We start from the raw sequence: 18621 nt of genomic DNA, 5'->3' as shown, positions 1-18621 counted from the left end.
GTTCAACAGATTAACAAATTCCGATTTTTTTAAATAAAAAATAAGCGTTTATAGGTCAGTAATTTTGATACACACTTTGATTCCAAATATGTTTTCACTTACCAACGTTCAGTAACTAAATTTAGTAAAATTGACTAATTTATAAATAAATTTAAATGCCTGAACTAGAAACTATATATTTCATACAATAAGTGAAACAAGGTATGAAGATAACAGATGTTTATAACTCCACCCCGATAATACTGGACCAGCAATTCATTCCCGTCTATTAAGTCCATGAAAAAACCGATGCTTTCTCCTTCGTGAATGCTGTTTTGATTCCCTTGACATGACATACGGAATAAAATGCACCTATTGCAACAATAATCCCAGTTAATTAAATAAATTCACGATGTTCAAAATTTTGCATCAGTGATGAATTTTGATAGATGAAACAGTTGATAAAAGTACCTGAGAGTGATTACGCACGCCGTGATCTTGTAGTCTTGCATCATCATTTAGAAGCTTCTCGTTGTGAAATGAGAGACAAAAATTTCGCCACACATGCTTCCTGAAAACAAAAAAATAAAAAATAAAAAAATAAAAAAATAAAAAAAAAAATGAGAAAGTACCAAGCAGACAGGGCATTTGTTAAGTTATAACGAAAAGGGGAAATTATAACTAGCACATTAGAGGTAGCAATTTCAACCCACTTAATGGAAAACACCTCAATTTACATTGTATTTGATGAATAATGTTTCAAGCAGGTTACATTTAAAGATCAGGTAAAGATGCATCATGATATGTAGTGACCCGAACTTTTCCATGTTTATATATATATATTAAATGAAATTGTTATTTACATGATTAAGTGTTTTCAACATGTTAAGCAATCGAACTTGTTAAGACTTGATTAATTGAAATAGGTTTCATATAGACAATTGACCACCCAAGTTGACTGGTGATTCACGAACGTTAAAACTTGTAAAAAAAACTATATGATGACATATATGTGATGACCCGGGAATTTCCGACTAAATTTAAACTTAATCTTTATATGATTTCTATACGATAAGCAAAGTATGTAATGTTGGGTCTAGAAAATCTTGAAACGATGTTCATATATTCAATTGACTTTCGACTGTTCCCGATGATTCACGAACCATTGCTTGTAAATATGTGGATATATATAAATATGTGTATATATAAATATATGTATAATATATATAATAACATGAACATTAATAAACTATTATATACATTTATTGTTATAAATAAATATGTACAATAAAATACATTGTAATAAAAGCTATTATTTTATATGTATATTCCTTGTATATATATATATTGTAAAATTAAATTTAATCATTTAATATATATTAATGTGCGTAGTAAATTTTGTTATTTAAAACTGGTTATATATATACATAGTGTATATTAAATATAATTAATTTTGAGCTTAAATGGTAAATGTCTGTAAAAGTTATTCCAAAATTTGTTTTAAATATAAATATAAATTATAAATATATTAAATATAAATTTTGTTTATTTATTTTTAAAATAGGTCTAATATATATATAAGAAGTTTTAAAATAAAAGTTGTTTCAAAATTTGATTAAAAATATAATAGTTTTGATGAATATTTTTTTTACCATTTCAATCTAAGTTTTTGTACTCCGTACATATAAATTGGAACAGAAAATAAATAAAGTTCGAACCTTTTTGATCAGGTTTCAAACAGGTAATGAGTGAAATAATTAAATATGTTTAATTTAAATTTTTGAGATTTTTAGGAACACTTTTATCTGTTAACTGTTTAGCAATGGACACGATATATCATTCGATGTAAATGTGTCGGCAGAAGAAAACAATATTACTGGCTGCTTACTATTTGCAATTCATGAAACACGTTTGATGACTCATAATATTAATATTATATTTATTCTTCTACCTAACACATATATATCTATATCTAATATCTACTTATGCATTGAGAGTTTGGATCAAACACTTCACAGCCATAACCTTAATCACCACACCCAAGCCTATTTTTGGTTCAGTTTAAACTCGCCCAAGAACACCATGAACCCGCTACTAATTTCATCGAACCTTCACTACACCATGATCACCATAACCCTACCACCTAAATATCACCTTTCTTATTTTGATCACCATCTTTAAACCACTTGTGCTACTATATTGTTATCACTGTTTTACAACCGAGAACAACCACCATCGTCACTCTTGTTAACCACCGGTTACACCCATTTGAACCACCACTTCACCACCCCACAAACCATCGACAAACACCCACATCATCATCTTTTCTCTCTTACTTCCTTCTTTCTTTTGCACGACACCACTCCCTACATGGCCAAGACAATCACCATATAACCATCGAAGCCTATTTGTCCTTGTTTCTGTTGTTGATGTAAACAACACAAAACCCTCACTTTTCTTTTTGTTGTTAATTTTTTTTTTAACCCATCACCTACTCAACATACGATCGAGAACCCCAACAATCATTATCATCGTTATTTTTTTTCCATATTCGAATTGTAGCAGCAAGTTTATTATCTCATTAATATTCGAATTATTGTTGCTATCATATATATGTCAATTTTTGTTAACCTACTGTTCGATAACCATCGTCACATAATCACTTGTTCGAAGCTTTCCTGAAAGATGTCGGAGGAGAGAGAGAGAGATTTCTGATGATGATTACAAGATGATGGAGGCGATAAACAACAATGGTGAATGATTTAATATTAATAATACGTATGATGATGAAACCGAAAATCCTTGTTTTGAAATTGGACTGCTACTACATGTTACTATTAGATGAGATAAAAAGAAGGAACATGTTTTCTTGTCTGCCACTGCCATCGTTTATTTCTTAGGCTAAACTTAAACCACTTAAGTTTAATTAATGGACTTTAGCATTGTCATATTGGACTACCTTATTTATTATCTATTTTAGCCGAGAATTGGGTGAGTGTTGGGCCGAGATTCAATGGGTCATTGAATCAATTAATGGACTCCATCAATTTTAGGCCTGATTAGTTGTACTTGGGTTTCTTTTAATTAGTTATAGGACTAATCATAAGTGGGCAGGGGTGTGACGACCCGGAAATTTCCGACTAAATTTAAACTTTATCTTTATATTATTCTGACACGATAAACAATGTTTGTTAAGTTAAATCTCAAGGATTTTAAACTATATTTATACATTCATTTAAACCTCGACTAAATTCCAATGATTCACGAACCATTAAATGAACATATATGAATATGTATGTATATGTGTATATGTTATAAATTGAAAATGTCAACAAAGTATTTAAAAGTATAATGCTTTATATGAACGTATTTGTTTCAATATGATTATCGACGAAATTAAAAAAAAAAATATATTAAATGATTGAATTATCAGAAACATTGAATTATGATTACAAGTCTCTGTTGAGAGGTCCACTATGATTTGAAAAATCTATTCCTCTTAACGATATTCAGAATAATTTGTAAAGCTATTTATAAATAAAAATAAAAAGTGTCATTTACGAAAGTTAGACAAAAGCTAGTGGAGAATTGGTTTCCATAATATTCTATTAATCTATTTTCAAACGTACAAAAACGTTTTCAGTTTAAAAAGAACTTTATTATTAAAACGTATATAACTTTTATAAATATCTAGAATCACTTTTGACAACTCATTACTTAACCAGTATAATAAATATAACGATATTTATATTTTATTTCATTAAATATATATAACGATTTAAATTAATATTATATATATTTATACGCGTATTATATATACATAGTTTTTATACTTTTACTATACTTTAACTTTACCTTTACTTTACTTTTACTTTACTTTAACTTTAATAATTCACTTTAATAATTCATACTTTAATAATTCACTTTAATAATTCATACTTTATTAATTCACTTTAATAATTCATACTTTAATAATTCATACTTTAATAATTCACTTTAATAATTCATACTTTAATAATTCACTTTAATAATTCATACTCTAATAATTCACTTTAATAATTCAAAAATCTATTATAAATATAATTCAATAGGTTTCATTATTTTATAGAAACTTAAAAATATATTTCTCTAAACTCTCTCAATCGATTTACATATATATATATATATATATATATATATATATATATATATATATATATATATATATATATATATATATATTTGCTCTGTATTATTTCAAGATATTATTAGTATACATAAAATATTACGACGGAGTGATGTCCGAGTGATTTCAAAATAGTTTTTTGAATGAGTCGAAGCTAAGGAAATTATGGGTTATAGCTATGGAGGTGATGGGTATGGTTCATGGGTATGCTCGTGAGGTCAATCTAGTGTTTATCATCTCCGTTGCGTCTACGTACTTTCCTGCAATATTGAATCTCAATATTGATACGTTCGTGAATCCGAGGCCAACCTTGCACTTGTTAAATGACGTTATATGTATTTTTACTACGAAATACAGTATGGTATTAAAGAAATCTTCCGCTGTGCATTAGCTCATTTTAAGGATATTACTTGGAGTCATTCATGGCATATTTTGAAAGACGTTGCATTCGAGTCATTGAGTTCATCAAGATTATTATTATGTCAATTATAGTTGGATGTATTATGAAATGGTGTGCATGCCGTCAACTTTCGTTGTAAAGAAAGTTTGTCTTTTAAAAACGAATGCAATATTTGTAAAATGTATCATATAGAGGTCAAAATACCTCACGATGTAATCAACTAATGTGAATCGTTTATAATGTATATGAACGGGTCCTTTCAGTTGGTATCAGAGCGGTGGTCTTAGCGAACCAGGTCTGTATTAGTGTGTCTAACTGATAGTCGTTAGGATGCATTAATGAGCCTGGACTTCGACCGTGTCTGCATGTCAAAAGTTTTGCTTATCATTTTTGTCGGAAATTGCCTGCTTATCATTCTTAGTCTAGACACGTCTTACTGCATTGATTGCATGAATAGTGTATAGACAAAATTCATATCTTAGCGTATCTGTTACTGTAAACTTTGCCTGACATATCCCGTAATTTCCTCCGTAATCTACGAAATCTTTTGCGCTATATATATAGATATTCTATGTAATTAGAATACCACTCGATAGCCGAAAAATCATTTCATATCGAAAAATTCTTTATTCAATCGAACTAAATGGAATTCGTCATTAGTTCAAGTCCCTCGAATTCCGATATGGAATCCCACTCAAGCTCCGAAAGCAGTGTGACCGGAATGGATCAACCAATTAGCCATCATCTATTCTGGATGAATTGGGGATAGGTTCGTAGCCTCCTCAATAATTGGAGACAAGAAGAAGGTGATCCCTTCCATCCACCACATTGCCCTCTTGGCAATGAACCTGAAGCACTTACCGGCGAACCGGTCCGAAACACCATTTTCTCTCTCATTTTCAGAGTATCTCGTCACAATTATATACTACATCAAATTCTAGATTTTATTTATCCGCTCGTCCGAACCGACAATCACCCCGGTGTAATAGAAGAAGTCAACGAGCTTCGCGCTCGAGTAGTGGCTTTAGAGAATATGGTGCAAGGGTTACAAACACCAACAAATAACGAAGTATTAATTCATAATTTCAATTTTATTGAATAAATACTCCGTAAAAGTTATGTAATTTCTAAAGTCTTTAGGGATTATTCAGTTCTAGTTTCAACCATAAATCAAATGAGTTTAATTTAATATTAACTTATTAAATCTATGTTACATCTGAAGAAAATATGCACATATATATTTTCATAAAGACTGTAATAAAATTTTGTTGTACAAAATATTAATTGTGAAATTTTTTTTTAACGGGTAGGTAATACCCGAGAGATATATAAATTCACAATTAATATATTACATTTTTCGAATCTGATTAAGCAAATCATTAACTATACTTCCAAAATCTCACAACAATATACATTCTTGTATAGAAATCAAAACAACCATTCTCACCCAAATTTGATTACGCATTCTGATTTTGACAAATCAAAATCCAAGTCATGATTTAACAGAAGACATCACTCTTAGATTCCTACATCTTTCAAAGCTATACTTTGACTTCAAAACCGTGTTAGAACATCATATGTATATTAACGATTACAAACTGTGTTCAAACTCTCCGAAGTTTTCGAAGACACTTCAAACAATGAACAATCGAGATGATGATCCAACCACATATTACCCACATTTATGTACCTAAAAAGCTCTCGAAGCCAAAGTCATAGTTCGACGCGTATCCGTGTCAGACCCTTTGGCATTTATTAGTTAAAATGACTTTTCAATTCCTTTTCAAAGTAAACAGTTTTGTCACAGCTCCAGCAAGTCAACTTCGACTTTTCAGTCGAACTAGTCTTACTATAACCTCGATAGATACGTTGCCCTTTCGTCATCGTTACTGGGGACCTTTCATATCTCGCCACCTTAGCAATAAACTTACCAACAACTTCAATTATCTTTGACTTTTCGACAAATCATTATATTTATTGAAATCACATCATTTACTCATTCGCATCTTGTAACGAGAATTGTCATACGAATCATCGAAAAACAGTAACCAGTATTTTGAAATCTCGCAGCATGTCTACACCAACAGTTATATGCGTACGTAAAACGTCTATCTCCTGGACTTACATACTTTGAATGTGAAGTTCTGAAAAATATTTTGAACTGCAAAGTAGTTCTTAAAATGCTGACGAAGCATCAAAAACTGTAAACGATCTTAACAGTAAAAAGTTTGATGACAAAGAATAGTAAGGTGGTAAAGCTGAGAAAAAGAGAAGGTTTGGAACTGGAAAACGGATTGAACAGACTATGAAGGAGGCTGTGGACAAATCACACAGACTAAATCTGCCTTCAAAGAATCCAAATGATTCAGTGCCTGCTAAAGTCATTAACGAATACCTTACTCTTTATTCTAAACCTTTACAGACAAATCTTCATCATCATCCATCAATATTAGAAATTCTAAGATATTATCATATCTTTCATTATAAATATCCGCGATATTTCTGAAGATATTTTCACAACTAATCTTATCTGAAGTCATTTATCTCTTTGCGCTATCAGTGTTACATCATATAAGAAACTATTAGTTTCTATATTCTATAAACTTTCGAGTTTAAATTATGAATGTTTTGAAGTAGTGTTGGGAACTGAAGCATGAGTTAGTATAATATAATGACACTTGATCAACGTGATTATATTACAGTAAGTCATGCCGGGTTTCTAATGGGACATGACGATTCACAGACCATGCCGTCATCATGTTCCATGTTACACGACTCTTGTATTCTATTTAATCTCTAAAAATATCAAGAATATATTTTCTTGATGATTCGGTCTTTTCAGGGTATTCTGGTAAATTAACAAATTAAGATCGTGCCATTACCATTTCCTTCTTAGAACATTAACTATGTTCATTCTGAAATTCATATCTGCGAATACTGGACCATTACAAACGTTGCTTAATCGCAAGAAGAAGAAACAAAAGGACAAAACTCCAAAATAGAAATTGGAGTATAAATCGCAGCAAATAGAAGGGAGCATTAACTGTGGATGTCAATGATTATAGAAGACAAAAGCAGGGGCTTTGAAATATAAGGGAAGATATAAAACCCAACAACCACCCAAAAAATTATAAACCGTATATATCGATGCATATAGCAATATAAAGACACGGAAGAACTAAAAATACTATAAAACCGAGAGTATAGTAGAAGTAAATAGATTCTTCATGAGGCAGATGAAAAAGAAGAACGACAGATATGAAAGTGAGGAGTATATCGAGAATCAGTACTGGATGAAGCATATTGACAAATACTTTAAAATATGAGTTGAGGGAGAAAGAATAGAAGGTGTGAGTTGTAAGGAAACGAAGGAGGTGGATTTATAGTGAAATACCCGACGGAGAAATCAAGATGGATTATCGTATTAATTCAAAGAGAATCATAATCTCCTTAATCACCGAAGCATCAAATCCAACATAGATTACAAAGATTTTCTTTAAATTCGGAGATCAATTGTGATGACGTCAAAAGATATGACGAATCACTATTATCTTATTTCCTTCATTTACGATAACTTCCCTCATGCGTGATATCGCATATTTCATATGCGTTTTCCTTAGCGATATCGGGTACATTTTGGTCCTTTTGGATACGATTTGGAGTTATTTTGGTTAAAGTTGTGAAAGTTTGAGTTCCAAGACCAAGGAGGTTAAATTTGAGGTTATTTGATGGTTTTGGATGTTTTTCGATGTTAACAAGTGAAAAGGTTTGGTTCGATTCGAGTTTTGGTGTTTAAAGTAAGTTTTTAAGCTCGTTTCAGCATTTTTCAGCATGGAGCGCCGCTCCAAAACATGGCGCGCCGCGCCAATAAACAGGAAATAAAGGTCGAGCATTTCAGAAGTTCAAGGATCAGATCCCAGTTATTCGGCGCGCCGCGCGGGGGTCCTGGCGCGCCGCGCGACCTTCAGCCCGGGTTCAGAAATCTCCACGTATTTAAGCCCGAAAAATACCCTAATGTATCATTATCGTATCCAGACGAATTCCAGCCACTTTTTGACGAACTTAGGTGATTTTTGGAGATCTTCAAGGTCATTCTAAGGTACCAATCATTCCGGGAACAAGTCTCGATTCGTTTATCTTTCAGGATTCAATCTTTGATTAGTTTTATCTCTTTGTTATCAACAATGAATTTCTCTATTTCTTTTATTGTTATTTTGGTTTTAGCCATGATTGTAGGCTAAGCTTTTAATGTTTGTCTAGATTGAATATTTGCAAGTGTTTGGATGATACTTTGATGTTTTATTAATTGATGCATGATAATTATGAGTTTTGATTAAGAACCATTCTTGTGGGTGTTGATTATTGTTACTAGGTTGATTAGTGAATCTTGTTTGAACAAAGGGAACCCTGTTTCAATTTAGTGATCTAATTTCCAATTGATTTGTCTTAACCGATTGGGTGCTTACTGGACCAAGGGGGTAAACCGGGTAACGTAATTGAACAAAATAGGGGTGAATTGTGTGGAGCGAACGCGTAACCAATTGCATCTTAATCTTATAATTAGCTAGTTACTAAGTCACAAACGAAAGATGGTATTTGGTGAAAGGGAACCCTAAGCCAATTAATCCTAGTTTGACGTGTTTGCTAAAAGAGAACTCTGGGTAAACCGACTCTGTAATTGCGTGCATTGATTAATAGAACTAGTGCTTAATAACAAATCATCCAACACTGCGAATAGGATATCTAGGCGAACATTCTTCTATCCATTGAATTCCAATATCTTTATTTTCCCATTGAGTCTGTATTTCTTTTATCTAAACTTAAAAATCCAAAAATATTGTCTTTTACTTTTAAAGCTATCTTGATTTGGCTAATCGTTAAATAGCCGCAAAACAAACTATCTCGTAATTTCAATTTTCATAGTTTAACTTAGTTTACTTTTATTAGTTTCAAACTTAATTCTCACGTTAATACTGTCCTTGGAACGATACTTGGAATTACCATTTTTATACTATTACACGATCGGGTACACTGCCCGTAAGTGTGTAGTAATCTTTAACAAGGCATATTTCCAGAGATAATTTATATACTAGATTTCACACATCAAGTTTTTGGCGCCGCTGCCGGGGACAGTTGTGTTGAAAATTAAGTTTGAAAATTAAGTTTGTTTTTAGTTAATTTTAACTGTTTATTTTATTTTAATTCTAATTGAGTCGGTGCGTTTAATCGGTTTGTTAGCTGTGTTCTTGCAGTTACAGGTAGTGCATGCCACACACGCGTTCTTCAAGTTCTCCGATTTTAACACCATTTGACGAGCCTGAAAGAGAGTTGTTCAAAGCCTTAAGTCAAGAGCAAAAGTCTAAAGTGGATTCTTCACCGTCTTCGAGTGAAGTTGTAGTCAATTTGTTCAGTAACAACGATATTGTGGTGCCCGAAACACCACCAGAAGTTAACTCAGAAGAAGATTCTTACGTTTTGTCTGACACTTCAGATACTGAAGAAATGGCTGAAGAACCACCTCGTCCTCAGACTATGGCAGAAAAGTTGAAGGCCACCCGAGGAGGCCAAGGCAATTCGATTACTCAGCCGAATATTACTCAGCCTTTTCAAATTACAGGGCCGATCCTGAATTTGATTTCTTCTGATTGCCGATTCTATGGCAAAGATACCGAGGATGCTAACGAGCATCTTCGTAATTTTAATGATGTTTGTAACTTGTTTAAACTACATGAGGTTGCCGACACTTCAATCAAGACAAGGCTTTTCCCTTGGACTCTTAAGGGAGAAGCTAAGAGATGGTTAGATAAGCAACCAGAGGGTACTATTACATCTTGGGAGACTTTGGAAGATAAGTTTTTGTCAAAGTTTTTCCCTGCATCTCGAGCTGCTCGACTTCAAGCAGATATTTCTCAATTTAGACAAAAGAGCAGTGAGACATTGTTTGATGCTTGGGACCGTTTTGCTACTTTGTTACGCTCGTGTCCGCAACACGGGTTGAATGATTTACAGAAGGTTCAGATTTTCTACAAAGGTTGTGATATTCCTACGCGTCAGAGTATTGATCAAGCTGCAGGTGGTACGTTAATGGATAAGACTGAAGAAGAGGCGTTAGAGATCATTGAAAAGCAAGCTGCTTATTCTCATGAGTGGCATCAGGATCATGAATCTTACCCTTCAGCTTCAGTTAAGAGAACATAGACTACAGGTACAGGTGCTTATGATGATTTTGGGTCTTTCAGTGCTAAGTTGGATTCGTTTGGTAGGAATTTGGAGAAGATGAACAAGGATATTCATGGTATGAAGGTTGGTTGTGAATACTGTGGAGGTTTGCATCTGGGCAAAGATTGTGATGTGGGTTTGACTATGAATCAGAAAGAAGAGATCAACTATATTAGTCAGCAGAATAACAATCAGTTTCAGGGACGTGCTCAGTTTGCTAGGAATTTCAATAATCCTTATAATCCGCAAGGTAATCAGGGTTCGAGGTTCCAACCGGGTTCTAGTGGAGGTTTTCAGCAGCAAGCTCCCAGTTATTTTCAGAAACCACAGGTCGAAGAGAAAAAGTCCAACCTTGAGGCTATGATCGAGAAGTTAGTAATATCTCAGACTCAACTTGTCACTACCGTTACTCAGAATAATGAAAAGAATGACCAAATGTTTCGAAATCAACAAGCAGCTATTCATAATCTTGAACAGCAGATTGGTCAACTTGCTAATAAGAGTAGTGAGAGGAAACCGGGAGAGTTACCGAGCAAGACGGATACTAACCCGAAAAACGGGCATGTTAATGCTATCACCACCCGAAGTGGTTTAGCATATTATCCACCGAGGAAGCCCGACGAGTATGATTTGAGGGTACCGTTAGTTAATGATAGTGAGCCGGTTGTTGAAAGTGAACCGGAAAGGAAAAAGGAGCCGGAACAGGTGGCTGAAAAAGTTGTTAAGGAACCGGTTACTGTTGCTGCTAAACCGGTAGTTAGAGAGTATCAACCACCGCTCCCATTCCCGAGGAAACAGCGATTGGAGAAGCTAGAGGCCGAAAAGTCCAAGTTCATGGACTTGATTAAAAAAGTTAACATAAATATGCCTTTTATTGATGTTATTGCAGGTATGCCTAAGTATGCGAGGTTTCTCAAAGATTTGGTGACTAACAGGCAGAAGCTGAAGAACGTGTCTTCAGTCAGGTTGAATGCCGCATGCTCAGCGGTTGTTGCAAACAAGCTTCCCGAGAAGCTTGAAGATCCTGGAAGTTTTACCATTCCTTGTTTACTTGGTAATTTGGACTGTATGAGGGCTTTGGCGGATTTGGGGGCTAGCATTAATTTAATGCCTTATTCTATTTACTTAAAGCTAGACCCCGGGGAGTTAAAACCCACGCGTATGGCTGTGCAGCTAGCTGACCGCTCTATTAAATTCCCTCGTGGAATCATAGAGAATATGCTAGTGAAGACCGGGTCGTTAGTTTTTACGGCGGATTTTGTGATTTTGGATATGGAAATGGATGAAAGGATTCCACTAATTTTGGGTCGGCCATTCTTAAATACTGCTAGGTGTATGATTGATGTGTATGGCCAAAAGCTGACCCTTAGGATAGATGATTTGAGTGCAACATTCTCAATCGACCATGCTTTAAAATACCCTGGCTACACTGATGATACATGTTATTTTCTTAACACTGTGAATGTCCAGTCTGAGTTTTTGCAGGAATTCCCAGAGTTACAGGGTTCAGGAGAATGCTCATTGGTTGAGATTGATGAGGATGTGCAGGTTGAGGAGGTGGATATTTTAACCACCTTGATGGAAAACGGCTATGAGCCGACTGAAGAGGAGTTCAAAGAACTCGAACGTGATTCAAATTACCGGAGCAAGTCTTCAATTGAAGAACCTCCCGAGCTTGAATTGAAGCCACTTCCAGATCATTTGGAATACGCTTACTTGCATGAGGAATCTAAGCTTCCGGTAATTATTTCTTCTTCTCTTTCAGCAGGTCAGAAAACTGAGCTTGTAACCATGCTAAAGGCCCATAAACCGGCCATTGCATGGAAGATTCATGACATTAAGGGTATTAGTCCCTCCTATTGCACCCACAAAATCCTAATGGAGGATAACTCCAAACCTGTGGTGCAACGCCAAAGGAGGTTGAACCCGCACATGTAAGATGTCGTGAAGAAAGAGATCATAAAGCTCCTTGATGCAGGTCTGATTTACCCGATTTCTGACAGTCCATGGATTAGCCCGGTACACTGTGTACCTAAGAAAGGTGGTATGACTGTTACCACCAATGATAAAAATGAGTTAATTTCCACCCGGACTGTCACGGGGTGGCGTGTTTGTATCGACTACCATAAGTTGAACGACGCCACACGTAAAGACCACTTCCCGCTATCTTTCATGGATCAAATGCTAGAGAGGTTGGCGGGAAACAGTTTCTATTGCTTTCTCGATGGTTTCTCGGGCTATTTTCAAATTCCTATCTCGCCCGAGGACCAAGAGAAGACTACTTTCACGTGCCCGTATGGAACGTTCTCCTATCGACGCATGCCCTTTGGCCTTTGCAATGCTCCGGCTACTTTTCAAAGGTGCATGATGGCCATATTCCATGACATGATAGAAGATTGCATGGAGGTGTTCATGGATGACTTCTCGGTCTTCGGTGACACTTTCGATTCATGCCTTCTTAATTTAGAAAGGATGTTGGTCAGGTGCGAAAAATCCAATCTTGTGCTCAACTGGGAGAAGTGCCATTTCATGGTTCAAGGGGGCATAGTTCTCGGGCACAAGATTTCTAAAAACGGTATAGAGGTGGATCCCGCAAAGGTTACCACTATTAAGAACCTTCCACCTCCTACCGATGTTAAGGGTGTTAGGAGTTTTCTCAGGCACGCCGGTTTTTACCGGCGATTCATTAAAGATTTTTCTAAGATTGCCAACCCGATGAATAAACTCCTTGAAAAGGACACCCCGTGGAACTTCTCCGATGAGTGCCAAAAGGCATTCGAGCTTTTGAAGGAGAAACTCATCAATGCGCCAATCATAATTGCTCCGAATTGGTCCCTTCCATTCGAGCTTATGTGCGATGCATCTGATTTCGCTGTTGGCTCAGTTTTGGGTCAAAGGGTCGAGAAACATTTCCGACCCATCTACTATGCAAGCAAGACCTTGCAAGGAGCGCAATTAAATTATACTACCACTAAAAAAGAGCTCCTTGCGGTGGTTTTTTCGTTTGATAAGTTCCGGTCCTACTTAGTCTTATCTAAGACTATTGTCTTTACGGACCATTCTGCTCTAAAGTACCTTTTTGCTAAACCGGATGCAAAACCACGACTTCTTAGATGGATCTTGCTTTTGCAAGAATTTGATGTGGAGATCCGGGATAAAAAGGGTGCTGAAAACTTGGCGGCCGATCACCTTTCACGTCTTGAGAACCCCTCCCGTGAGGTTCTCGATGAGACGACCATTCATGATGATTTTCCCGGCGAATATCTCATGAAGGTGGATAAGGTTGATGAGCCGTGGTACGTGGACATTGCTAATTATCTAGTTGGGAGATTCTTGGAGAAAAGGGTGGTCACATCAAAAGAGGAAGAAATTCTTCAGTGACCTTAAGTACTATTTCTGGGAGGATCCCTATCTTTTCCGTTATTGTCCCGATGGGGTTATCCGCCGGTGTGTTTCCGGTGATGAGTGTATGCGTATTTTGACCGAGTGCCATAGTGGGCCTACCGGTGGGCATTTTGGACCCCAAATTACGGGGCGTAAAGTCTATGATGCCGGCTTCTATTGGCCGACAATCTTCAAGGATGCCCACCTGGTTTGTAAGTCATGTGATTCGTGCCAAAGGGCCGGTAAAGTCACCAAACTGGATGAGATGCCTCAACAAAGCATCCAAGTTTGTGAAGTATTTGACGTTTGGGGAATTGACTTTATGGGGCCATTTCCGTAATCTCAGAATTATAGTTACATACTCGTTGCCATCGACTACGTGTCTAAATGGGCTGAAGCGCAAGCTTTACCCACAAATGATGCACGAGTTGTGATTTCATTCCTTAAGCGTTTATTCTCTCGATTTGGAACTCCTAAAGCTTTAATTAGCGATAGGGGTACTCATTTTTGTAACGCCCAAATGGAGAAGGTATTGAAGCGATATGGAGTTCTCCATAAAGTTTCTACTTCATACCATCCCCAAACGAGCGGACAAGTTGAGAATACAAATCGAGCTCTTAAAAGTATTCTTGAGAAAACTGTGGGTTCGAATCCGAAGGAGTGGGCAAATAAGCTCGATGAAGCTTTGTGGGCGTTTAGAACTGCCTTCAAAACGCCAATTGGTACCACTCCTTATCGGTTGGTTTATGGGAAAGCGTGCCATCTCCCGTTGGAGATCGAGCACAAGGCTATGTGGGCACTTAAAAAGTGCAATTTAGATTTGAAGGAAGCCGGACGCCTAAGGGCGGGTGTAACATCCCGCGTTTTTCCGTTAAATTTATTTTAATACCGTCTTTTTTTTTTAATAACATCTTTCGTCACCTATATTCGTACACTTCGTTAACTAATGTTCTTGATAATCCCGTTACTCGATTACAACATCTCTCGTTAACTTGCGTTTTAAAAATATTCGATCGGTTAATTTCCGCACCCGACTACAAACTTGAGGGACTAAACTCGCCAAAGAGCCAAACTAGTTGACTAGGTCAACTAGTCAACTCCATCCTCCTCCATTCATTTTCATCTCCACCATCTTCATTACTTCCATCTTTTCTCTCAACCTTCAAACAAAAGATTCATCATCTAATTTCGATTTAGCAAGCAAACATCAAAACAAACTACATATTCTTGATCCTCTCATCATCCTCTACGATTTGATACTAACTTCATTGATTTTGGGTAACATTTCTAAAACTCTAGATTTCTTTAAATTCGTTTTTTTGACTTGAAATGTTGTTAGTTAGTGTCTATGGCTCGTGTATAACATGAATATATGATTTGTATGCTCGATCTTGATGTTTTGGTGTAACTAGCTTGAAAATGAAAAGTGTATGCTTAATCTTTGATTTTGGATGATCAAATGTGTTAGATTGTTAAAGTTCATGTTTTAAAAGTGTTACTAGCATCATTAGCTTCATGTTGATGTATAGATTGATTAAAGAAACTTCATAAACGTGATTATTGATTTTGTGAACTTTTGGTTAGGGTTTGATAGCTTTAAAACGAACTTTTGATGCGTTGAATGCTCGTTAATGTTATTAATAAGTGTTTAGTTGTATTACATGTTTGATTACCTTCAAAACGGCATATCATATGTATAAATTGGATTCCCAAAACTTGAAATGCATTTGATGAACCTAAACTTTGATTTTGAACGCTTAACGACCATTCAACGAGGTTTCTGTAGTCTTAAATGATGATTTTGATTAATGATATGTGGTTAGTTGTATTCCTTGTCGAAATAGCTTTCCGATGATATAAAATACATGTTCTAATTGTTTGCGGATCATAAAATGTGATTGTTTGTGTTTTGGTTCGTCCATTTGAGGAATTCAGCAAACAGACCCTGGATGCCAATTGGGACGCCGTCCTGACTTTTGGGACGCCGTCCCACTCTTCATATTGGGACGCCGTCCTGATTTTGGGACGCCGTCCCACTTTTTATATTGGGACACCGTCCTGATTTTGGGACACCGTCCTGATACACTAAAATGGGCTGTTTTGCTTGGTCATTTGACGTAAAATGTTTGATATGCTACGGACCTCCGATTAACATGAAATTTGGCCAACATGCTCATATATGATTATATAACTTATAAAAATTGTCGGATACCCGACCCGACCCCGTTGACTTTGACTTTGACCAAGTTTGACTTTTAGTCAAACTTAACTAAACACTTATGCAATCGTTCTAGTCTTTCTTTTATACTTGATTCTTGCATGAAACTTGACAACGTGATTCACATGCTATACTTTTCGAGTCGTAACGAGCCATAGGACTAATTGAACACATTTCACCCGACCTTGTATCGTAACCGGTTAATTGACACAACTTACTTGTTTAGGTCAAGGCTAAGCAACTTTCATGCATACGTTACTTTGTGAAGTACTTTTATACTCGTGCACTCGAGGTGAGATCATAGTCCCACCTTTTCAACAACTTTTTATACTTTTAAATTGTGGGCTGAGAAACATATACTTTGTTACATTTTGTACTACTTACTTTTATACTTTGAACACAAGTACAAGGAAAACAAACATTCCACAGCGAGTTAGAACAAAAATCCTCAATTCGATTATCATTAGTTACACTTGCAGGGTGTAAGCGAGAACTTATATTGTGTGGCCATACGGGTTTGACAAACCCTCATTACGGACGGTTCGCTACCGTCTACGGATGAAATATATTTTCGAGAAACAGTGTATGTTCTAACACTATTGTGATGGGGTTCTATGGAAGGAAACGTTAACTCTTGATAATTGGGTGCTCGCGAACAATACTTTTGGAATGCAAACGATTTTGATAATCAACTATGGGAATACTAAATCTTGTGGTTCAAAAACAACGTTTACAAATACATCTATGATTTCACCAACGTTTTTCGTTGACAGTTTTCTATATGTTTCTCAGGTTCATACTCGGCTACTTGATACATGCTTCCGCACACTTTGATTTCTTGCTTGAGGTTCAGCATACATGCATACGCTAGTGATAGCACTTTTGGATTAAACCTTAAAGCATACATACTTACGCTATTTATAGCAACTGTGATTTTCAACTTATATTATGTCGCAAGTTATTTCATTTATACTTTACAATTTTTGTAATCTTAAACTTGTTGTCGAATTGTTTGTAAACTAAACTTTGCAAGTCTTGTACGTTTCAAATGAATGCGACATAATTTTGGTCAAACGAGTCTCATATAGGGACTACGACCACGCAACGGGACCTAAGTTAACGGCGCCGTCAATAACGGTTTTGGTCGGGTCGTTACAGCGGGGCAATTGAACGAGCTTGGTGAATTACGCCTTGATGCGTACGAGAATTCATTGATCTATAAAGAGAAAACCAAGCAATGGCATGATAGGAAGTTAAAGGGTCCAAAAGAGTTTAACGAAGGCGACCGAGTTCTTTTGTTTAACTCTAGATTAAAGATTTTACCGGGAAAACTCAAGTCCCGGTGGACGGGACCATTTGAGGTTGTTAAGGTGTACCCATACGGTACGATCGAGTTAAAAAATGCGAATGGTATTACCTTTAAGGTTAACGGACATCGTGTGAAGAAGTATTTTGATGGTCCGTTAGAGATTAATGATGAGGTTCACGTTGAACCCGATCCCAATGCCACTTGAAGTTGGGGACGAGTCGTGTGAACGACTCGTTAAATAAGGTTCACATTGTTGTAGAGTTTGTAAATTTTTGTGCTTGTTTGATAATATGTGCAATATGATCATGCTTGGATTGTTATTGGGGTTTGTTTGGTAGTTTTATGGTGAGAAAATTGGTTTCAAAGGTTTAAAAATGCTAAATTTTGGAGTTTCAGTAAATGGAGCGCCGCTCCACTTTAGGGCGCGCCGCGCCACCTTGTGGTACCTGATGTACCAGATATTCAATTAGGCTCGACATGAATTTATAGTTATTTGGAGCGCCGCGCAAGCATTCGGAGTGCCGCGCGGGACTTCTGCGCGCCGCGCGATTTTGTGGAGCGCCGCGCCATCTGGGTCGGGCAGACTGTTTTAGGCTTTTAAATTAAAATCACATCCGAATTTTCCCAACCACACATCTTAAAAACGAGATACCAGCTGTTTTTATTCCTTTTTACTTCGATTATTTTCATTCATCTACATCTTTTACTCTTACAAATCCTTTGATCTTCAAAACCCTAAATCTTAAAAGTTTGATCTATTGTTTCAATTAACCTCAATCTTTCAAGAATGGCACCCAAAAAGGTCCGAATTTGTTTCCTTCCTTACTAATTTCATCTTATTATATGTAAATTGCTTGTTAAATTCTTAATTATCATGATGAATTAGTGTGGGGTTGCTTTAATTTGGATTATGTGATTAAATTAGTTATGGGTTTTGTTAGATAATG

The 18621-nt window shown here is 35.9% G+C and overlaps 1 protein-coding gene across 1 annotated transcript in view; it reads right to left on the bottom strand.

The window, feature by feature from the left end:
- Positions 1-255: 255 nt before the first annotated feature.
- LOC139890163 (U11/U12 small nuclear ribonucleoprotein 25 kDa protein-like) overlaps positions 256-18621 on the bottom strand; it is a 97787-nt gene continuing 79421 nt past the window's right edge. Inside the window, exons 4-5 of the mRNA XM_071873059.1 lie at positions 451-550; positions 256-351 (exon numbers count right to left, since the gene is read on the bottom strand). Coding sequence (XP_071729160.1) covers positions 256-351; positions 451-550 — 196 coding nt within the window. The remainder of the gene's footprint in view (positions 352-450; positions 551-18621) is intronic.

This window comes from Rutidosis leptorrhynchoides, chromosome 2, assembly GCF_046630445.1.
Source record: "Rutidosis leptorrhynchoides isolate AG116_Rl617_1_P2 chromosome 2, CSIRO_AGI_Rlap_v1, whole genome shotgun sequence".
Taxonomy (NCBI): Eukaryota; Viridiplantae; Streptophyta; class Magnoliopsida; order Asterales; family Asteraceae; genus Rutidosis; species Rutidosis leptorrhynchoides.
Note: the sequence above shows the minus strand (reverse complement) of the source record. Positions and strands in the feature narration are given on the sequence as shown.